The sequence below is a fragment of the Asparagus officinalis genome, chromosome 3, assembly GCF_001876935.1.
Source record: "Asparagus officinalis chromosome 3, Aspof.V1, whole genome shotgun sequence".
NCBI lineage: Eukaryota > Viridiplantae > Streptophyta > Magnoliopsida > Asparagales > Asparagaceae > Asparagus > Asparagus officinalis.
Genome location: NC_033796.1, coordinates 103813396 through 103822143, shown reverse-complemented (window position 1 = coordinate 103822143; position 8748 = coordinate 103813396). Strand labels below are relative to the sequence as shown.

General features: G+C 38.2%; 2 protein-coding genes across 2 annotated transcripts; one reads left to right on the top strand and one right to left on the bottom strand.

Moving 5' to 3' along the window:
- On the bottom strand, positions 349-1592 carry LOC109835518. The gene is made up of 4 exons (XM_020403490.1): positions 1407-1592; positions 906-1145; positions 615-706; positions 349-529 (listed from the first exon to the last, which is right to left on the bottom strand). The coding sequence occupies exons 1-4, from the start codon at positions 1590-1592 to the stop codon at positions 349-351; spliced, it is 699 nt and encodes a 232-aa protein (XP_020259079.1).
- LOC109835574 (transmembrane 9 superfamily member 7-like) lies at positions 3326-8742 on the top strand. The gene is made up of 7 exons (XM_020403540.1): positions 3326-3519; positions 4102-4266; positions 4376-4485; positions 4967-5075; positions 5167-5279; positions 7107-7254; positions 7576-8742. Exons 1-7 carry the CDS (start codon positions 3418-3420, stop codon positions 8731-8733), a joined length of 1905 nt encoding a protein of 634 aa, XP_020259129.1. The 5' UTR covers positions 3326-3417; the 3' UTR covers positions 8734-8742.

Here is an 8748-nt window from a genome sequence, read left to right as displayed (position 1 = left end):
TATATATATATATATATATATATAAATCCGGGTCGGTTTTTTTCGGGCGGTTCAGGGGTTCAAACTGGATCCAGACCGGTTTAATCCGGTTCGGGCGGTTTAGAGCCTTCTTCTCATCCATTTAATCCGGTTCGATTAACCTGCCCGTTATATATATATATATATATATATAAATTCGGGTCAGTTTTTTTCGGGCGGTTCAGGGGTTCAAACTGGATCCAGACCGGTTTAATCCGGTTCGGGCGGTTTAGAGCCTTCTTCTCATCCATTTAATCCGGTTCGATTAACCTGCCCGCTTTTTCGGACGGTTTTTTCGATTGAACCGGTTTTTTCGGTTTTTGCCCACCCCTAATAAGAAGCCGTATGCAAGGGAGAAATGGGTAAATCCTTGGACTTCCCATTTATAATATCAATCACGGGCATAAAATCCTTCTCCATCTTCTTAAAAACTTGAATGATATCTTTCTTCATATCTTCAAGCATCCCCACCAAAAACCCCATTGAGGATTTGTAGTCACTATCGATAACCCTAATAATCGAAAAATAGGAGCATACACTTTTAAGACATTGCCCACTGTTGTCCACCAACTATCACCCATAGCAACCGCCTCCACCTTTGGCCTATAGCCACCTTTGCAAGTTTGCATCTCACCCATGCTTCATCAAAGAACATATATCTCATCTCCCCCTTCTTCTCAAGAAGTCTCTGCAAAGTCAAAAATATAGTGTCGAAGCAAGTGACTCCAGGCCTCACAATATCCCTCTTGTCATATATACAACACATCATGGACAAAGTCTTGTGATGATTGTAAATAAAGACGGTAAAATCCTTACTTTCTCAATTGCTCCTCTAAATAAGCTCAACTTCCGATGCTCTCAAGCATCAGGTCAACAATGTGTGCTACATGGCTAGTCCAAAAGATCCTCAGTCTCGCCCTGTATAAAAGCTCCTTCGCCACCATATTTGCAGTTGCATTATCTATGACAACATGAATGACTTTATCAGCTCCTATCTGCTCAATAGCTCCATTAACCAACTCAAATATATATTGCTCTGTATGTGCCTCTTTGAAGGTCTCAATCGACTTATAGAAAGTTGCTCCAATTTGCAATGGATGCAAAGATTTATTACCAATCACATCTTTCTATCCGACAAAGCATCAGTCATAATGGAGCATCCACTCTTGTCCCGCTTCTCCTCGTGTGTCTTTAAAGAGACATTTGTTCTCTAAACAGCTCTTCGCAATAGGGGCTCCTTTAATATGTACATGATGGAAGGTCTATAGCTCGGTCCATAGTCTTCAATAACCATGCATGTCTTCAAAAAGAAATCCATGGAGATTGATGACATGAAAGGCGATGGTATTTTCATATGCCCAAGTAGCTAGTTGATCATGTAACCAAACTCTCTTCTCCTTTAAGAAATAATCTTTCACCCCGTTTTGCTTCATTTTCCCTTTCAACCTCTTCGTTAGCTCCTGATCACTAGCGGTATAATCATCAATCAGCCCGACAGTAGGCTCTCTGGACCTCTTTGAAGATTCACCGCATGTAGGAGGAGAGATGATTTCATTTTTCATCTTTTTCTTCATCCCTCAACCTCGTCGTATGGAGTTCTTCTTATAAGTCCATAGTGTGCCTCTCCTTAGCGTCAATCACTTCTTTCACTCTTTGCTTATTTTTTCTTCATTAATCTTCAAACACAGTCTACAAGATGCTTCTTAAATTGTTGGATCCCCACATTCACCTTGTGTCCACATAGTCAGCATTGCACAATATTCAAATTTTTTTGGTCCGAACAAAATTAGAACGCCCAGCCGATGTTCCATGAGTTCCTTCTATCTTTCACGGGGGGCACAGGAATAGTGGTGGAACCTGCAGACTCCTTTGCAAGTACACTCGACATTTTGAATCATAATAAGTGAACAAACATACCATACATAGATTAAAATCAAATCATGATAAAACTACAATATTAAATTTACAACTAAACCAAATTTTTTTACCTAAATGTTATTTAATTAATTTAACTCACTACTTAAATTTAAGTTACTGTTAAGTTTTTTTATCACAAGTTACTGTTAAGTTTAAATTAACAATAACTACTTAAGTTTAAGTTACTGTTAACTTAAACTGTTGTTAACTTAAGTTGTTGTCAAACTTAACTGTAAGTGCAACTTTAACTTAAAATATTTTATTGTTTTAATGTTAGCTTAAACATGCTTTACTAACTTAGTATTAATTAAATTCTATACATTAAATTGTAAATAAAGAAAATTAATTTTTAATAAACCCTAATGCCTAACTATTGAGCAACAAATGACATACTAATCTCATTTATAATTTTCTTGATTTGCAACAAATGATGTGCTGCAGTGCATCGACTTTATATAATAATAGAAGAGCTTTGCTACATGGACCCAAAATATGGGACCAATAAGGGGGACAAGTAAGGTGCCCCCCTCCTATTGGATAATGAGTTGGCCATCATTAATGATGGCCAACTCCTTATCCAATAGGAAGGGGACACCTTACTTGTCCCCCCATATTGGTCCTATATTTTGGGTCCTTGAGGAATTTTTCATAATAGAATCAATAGGGAACATTCAGATGCCCCAGACTAATTTATTCTTGAGTGTTGAAATTAAATAAATAAATAAACAAGGGTTAATTGCATACTGGTTCCTTACATCATCTTTAATTGCCAAATAGTCCCTCAAAACGCATTATTTGCTTATTAGTCCCTTAAATCATTAGTTTTCTTGCAAATCCATCCCTCGTGTTATGTTGTGTTATTAATGACCGTTAAATATGACGAAATTAGGTAGAATACCCATTTTACCCCCACCTATACTAACCCAAACCCACCTTCTTTCTTCTCCAATGGTCCCATGCTTCTCCCAAACCCAAAATTAAGGTCACTCCCACGGCTAGCTTCCCTCTAAACACAAAATTTGGAAGGGAAATTTATATCCTAGAGGCAATAAGGTAACTTGAGTTGTTGAGTTAAGCATTAACTAAACTAGAGTTATTGAAGTTGACAATTGTTCTAACAGAAGGACCATATGGCAAGAAAAATGAAGTTTCAAGGGACTGATAAGTAAATAGTGAGATTTGAGGGACTATTTGGTGGTTAGATGTGACGTAAGGGACTGATGTGCAATTCCGCCAATAAACAATTAGGAAAGGGCCACGGCATCATAACTTATCGCCACGTCAGCGTGAGTCCCAACGTTCGGTCGCTCGTTCAGGTCGGCCACCTCATCGCTATCTTGAATCCAAAACCTCTCTCGTTCTTTCTCCTCCAATTACTCATCCTATTTATAAATCAATCCCTCGTCGTTTCTCTCTCCTCTCTCAAGATCTCGATCTCGATCTCTCGATTTCGATCTGGCTCTCGATCCATCGAGCTCGAGAATGGCGACCGCCGCCGCCTTCAGCCTCCTCCTCTTCCTCCTCCTCGTCGCATCGTCCTCCGCCTTCTATCTCCCCGGCGTCGCCCCTCGCGATTTCGTGAAGGTACGAGCGATCTCAGATCTGGCTACGGCTTCCACTTTCCACTAGATCTAGGTCTCTAACCCTAGTTTTTCTTTAGTTGCTGCCGTTCTCTATCTCGAGTCAAGATCGAGATCTGCCCGACCTTGTCCTAAGATCTAGTGGTTGATAAAAGTATGATGGTTTTTTTAAATAAATTATAAAAATGAGTGATACTAGGTGTCATTTGGAAAAACAGAAATTGAGAATTTTTTTGTTGCCCTCATTCAACTCCCGAATTCCTATGGAAAAGAGGAAACTTTTTAACTGATGTGAAGGTTTTGCTATTTGGTTTGTATTTTGCACTAATGGGATCGAACCTGAGCAAAATTTGATCTACATTTTTGATATTTTTCCTTTAAAAGATGACATATTAATTCGGTCTGTGGATATAGGGATGGAATATGTTTTATTATTCTGAAATTGTGATACTTGATTTGTATTTAACACGAAAAGGGATCAGATCTGGGAAATTTTGCTCTGCGCTTGTGTTTTTTCTTTGAAAGATGGCGGCTTGCTTTGATATGTGGGCTTAGAGCTGTGATTTACTGTGTTTTGTTTGCTCAGGGTGATGAGCTTCAGGTTAAAGTGAACAAACTCTCTTCAACGAAGACACAGCTTCCATATAATTATTATTTCTTGGATTACTGCAAGCCCGCAAAGATCTTGAACAGCGCTGAGAATTTGGGGGAAGTGCTTCGTGGGGATCGGATCGAGAACTCCATCTATACTGTTAGTATATTTTGATCTTTTCAATCTAACAATCATGCAATTTGCAGCATTGTTGTTGGAATCGTTGAATTGTTTTAACAATGCATTTTTTTACTTCAATCACGACCAGTTCAAGATGAGGACTGATGAGACGTGTAAAGTGGCTTGTCGCACGAAGCTCACCAAGGAAACTGAGAAGAATTTTAAGGAGAAGATTGATGATGAATATCGAGTAAATATGTGAGTTCTAACCCCTGACATTTTTCGGGCAAATACTGAAGTAGCAATATTTATCTGCAGTATAGTTATTTTATAAATGCTTTTTGTCTATGAAATTATAGCCCAAATATGAAATATTTGCAGATTTATCTTCAAATCTAGATATTTGCTAATTTACCTACCCTCCAAGCACAAAATATCCCCTAAATTTTATGACATTAGTCTTTTAATGGTGGAAAGGCAAAATTGTAGCTAGATAACTGACAGACAAAGTTGGAATAACATGAATATATCCCTTAATTTACTTTTGGGGAGTATTTGAATTCAGTGTTGTAGAATTGGAGGGCTAATTAGAAAATATCAGTAAATCTTCAGTACGGTTGATTTGGGGGTTATACAGGTTAGAAACGCCCTTTTGCAAAGTGTGTTCTAATCTCAAAGTTTTCCCCTGTTAGTCTGTTTTGTGGTCCAGTACCTAACAGATCTGTGGTGTGCTTTACAGGATCTTGGATAATCTTCCTGTGGCAGTTCCAAGACAAAGCAGAGACGGAAGCCAATTGCCAAGTTACGAGCATGGCTTCCGCGTGGGTTACAAGGACATACTGACTGGTGTAAGTTATATTCTATATTTTGAATGGTAATTCACATGTAGGTTGTGCTTGGTTTTGATATTATGGGTAACACTTGAGTTGGTTGTTGCAGAGCAAAGATAACAAATATTACATTAATAACCACCTAAGCTTCAAGGTCCTGTATCATATGGACCCTGAGACTGATGATGCTCGCATAGTTGGGTTTGAGGTTATTCCAAGCAGGTGCGTGCATTTGCTTTCATGTTAACATATTATTTGTAAATATCATTTTGCACATAACAATGTACAATTTGATGTAGTTAAGATGATTTCTAGTTATGGAATTTATATGAATTCATGAAAGTAACATACGTTAACTAAATGATAATTAGAGAAATAAGTAATAATGGCATAGATTTTCAGGCAACGAAGGATAGGGAGAGGAAATTGTTGTATTTTTAAATGATGATGATGATGATTGAATTAACATATTTGAAGTTTGAACATACTCAATTCTGGTGGTTCGTATTGTTGATCGGCTACCATTTTTGTAAAGAAGTTTAGGCAGTCACCTATGTGCTAGTGATGCACGGAGCTCCTTGTAGGCCCTGGGTGGAACATATGAAGTGTTTGGACAGCTTGGGCAGCCAAAAGCAGCTCGGGTCTTCTTAACCAGGCTTTATCTGTTTCAATAAGCTTATATAATCTGGTTGAAATCAGGTGGCCCAGTAAGTTTGGGATCAGCCGGTTGATTAGTTTAATACATGTAATGTACTCCAGTGAACTGCCCTCCCTCCCTTCTTAGTTTCTCAGTCGACTGTACCAAATGCCCCCATTGACTTTGTTTGCCTCTGCCCGCACAACTGCGCGACTCTTGCCTCTGCCCGCACCACTGCGCGACTCCTATATATATTTTTCATTTAGTTTAACTTTTCTTTTATTTTTAAACTTTGTAGTTAGTTCTTTTACCTTCGACTCCTCTGTTACTTTCTTACTCCTCGTCCTCTTTTCTTCTCCTGTGATTTGTTGTTGTCACTGCTCCATGTTGCTAACCCTGCTACCTGTTCTACTATTTCCTCTTATGTTATTGCCACTCCGTACTGCATCTAGGGCATTTTCTGACTTTTTATTGACTTTCAGTTATTTTCCATTATTATATGCTATCTTAAAAAATGAAAAAAAGTAACATGCTTAAATTTAGTGGATCTTAAGCAGCTAGGCCTAATGTTTACTAGAAGTTTTAAGAGTTCAGTGTAGAATCGCGATGAGTTTATGCAGTTCATTAACGACTTAAATTATTGGAAAAGCTACTAAATATGTAACTATCTCATTTATGTATCTGTGCAGTTGATATCTGTCCCTCTACTTGCAGAGTGCTGTTATAGATGTCATGTTTTTGACTACTACCTATCTTTCCTAGATATACTAAAAGCTCCTATTTTATGTTATATATTAGGAATGTTTGAGGTTAAGAAACCACAAACTTTATTGCTATGGGCTTCAGATACACTTTCGCACACGCTTAGGTTTTGCCGTATATATCTTTCATTCAAGATCAAGTGGGGTGTGTACGGTTTAGAATTTGAGATACTAATCAACTTCATATTTTATATAGGACTCAAGAGTCAGTTAACTCCTATTGTCCTGCATTTGACTCTGAGTATGAAAAGAAATTGAAATGGAAAAGATTATTCAATGCTATAAAAATTAAAAAAAAATGTGGAACAATTATCAAGTTATCCAGAGTTCACCTTTATGTTGCAGTGTATGAAATGGAAAAGATTATTCATGCTATCAGGATCAGGATCTTTGTCATTGTCGTTTTCTATATTTTCAAAGTGTCTTACAATCCATCTGTTGTCAATTATCTAGTTGCGATGGTGATTGATCTTCTATTGCACCTGATCGCTAATATCTTAGCATGCATGATAATGTGCATAAAAGAAGTAATCTTGTAAAGTTAGTGAAACTGCAGGTTGCCTTCATGTCCTGATTTGATGCAAATTCTTGTCTACTTCTGTTGAACAAGTTAATTTTCTTTTATTGAGATCTTGTTTGCTCTCCAAACAGTGTACATCATGAGTACAGTGAGTGGGATGATAAGAACCCAAGAGTGACAACATGTAACCCAAACACCAAAATATCTCCTGGCTCTAATGCTCCTCAGGAAGTGGCTGCTGATGCATACATTGTCTTTAGTTATGATGTTACATTTCAGGTATATATGGATTCATTATGAAGATTTCATTATTCTTTATGGGTTATTTGCATTTAACTACTCCAAAGTTTACTTCATTTATTATCGGTACCCCAAAAAATTCTCTTGCCCAAAAAATATACGTCTAAGTTCAACAAAATTTAACATTGATACCGCAAACTTAAATTTCTTGTTAATGTTTGGGGCATCAAAGATAAATTGTTGTTAAAAATTTTGGTGGAGGGGATCAAAGTAAAATTTTGAACTTTGGTGTACTTCCAAGTGCAAATAACTCTTTCTTTAAACCTTAAATTTTACGTCCGTGTGATTTTCCTAGTGCAGCCAAGTGATGTCAAGTGGGCATCACGATGGGACACTTACCTTCTCATGAACGACGATCAAATCCATTGGTTTTCCATCATCAACTCTTTGATGATCGTCCTCTTCCTTTCCGGCATGGTAGCCATGATCATGATGAGAACTCTGTACAAGGACATAGCAAACTACAACCAACTTGACACTCAAGAAGAAGCCCAAGAAGAGACCGGGTGGAAATTAGTCCATGGTGATGTCTTCAGGCCACCTACAAACTCTGACCTTCTCTGTGTTTTTGTAGGAACGGGAGTTCAGTTCTTCTTAATGGCAGTTGTCACTATGATCTTTGCTCTCCTTGGTTTCCTCTCTCCCTCAAATCGAGGTGGTCTTATGACCGCCATGGTTCTTCTCTGGGTCTTTATGGGGCTATTCGCTGGCTACTCCTCAGCAAGACTCTTTAAAATGTTCAAAGGCACCGAGTGGAAAAAGATCACCTTGAAGACTGCACTTATGTTCCCAGCCATAGTCTTCTCCATCTTCTTCGTGCTCAATGCTCTGATTTGGGGTGAGAAATCATCTGGGGCAGTTCCCTTTGGAACCATGTTTGCTTTAGTATTCCTCTGGTTTGGTATATCAGTTCCATTAGTATTCGCTGGTAGTTTCCTAGGTTTTAAGAAACCCCCAGTTGAAGATCCGGTTAAAACAAATAAAATCCCTAGGCAAATACCTGAGCAAGCTTGGTACATGCAGCCGGCATTCTCTATACTAATTGGAGGCATTCTTCCCTTCGGAGCAGTTTTCATTGAACTATTCTTCATTTTAACCTCCATTTGGCTGAATCAATTTTACTACATCTTCGGCTTCCTCTTCATCGTCTTCGTCATTCTCCTTGTGACTTGTGCTGAGATTACAATTGTGCTCTGCTACTTCCAACTGTGCAGCGAGGACTACCATTGGTGGTGGAGAGCTTATCTCACTGCTGGCTCTTCTGCACTGTATCTCTTCCTTTACGCAGCCTTCTATTTCTTCACGAAGCTGGAGATAACCAAAGTTGTCTCAGGGATTTTATACTTCGGGTACATGTTGATTGGGTCATTCGCTTTCTTTGTTTTGACGGGGACTATTGGATTCTATGCCTGCTTCTGGTTCGTTAGAAAGATATACTCTTCAGTGAAGATAGACTAATAAGTTGACCGAATC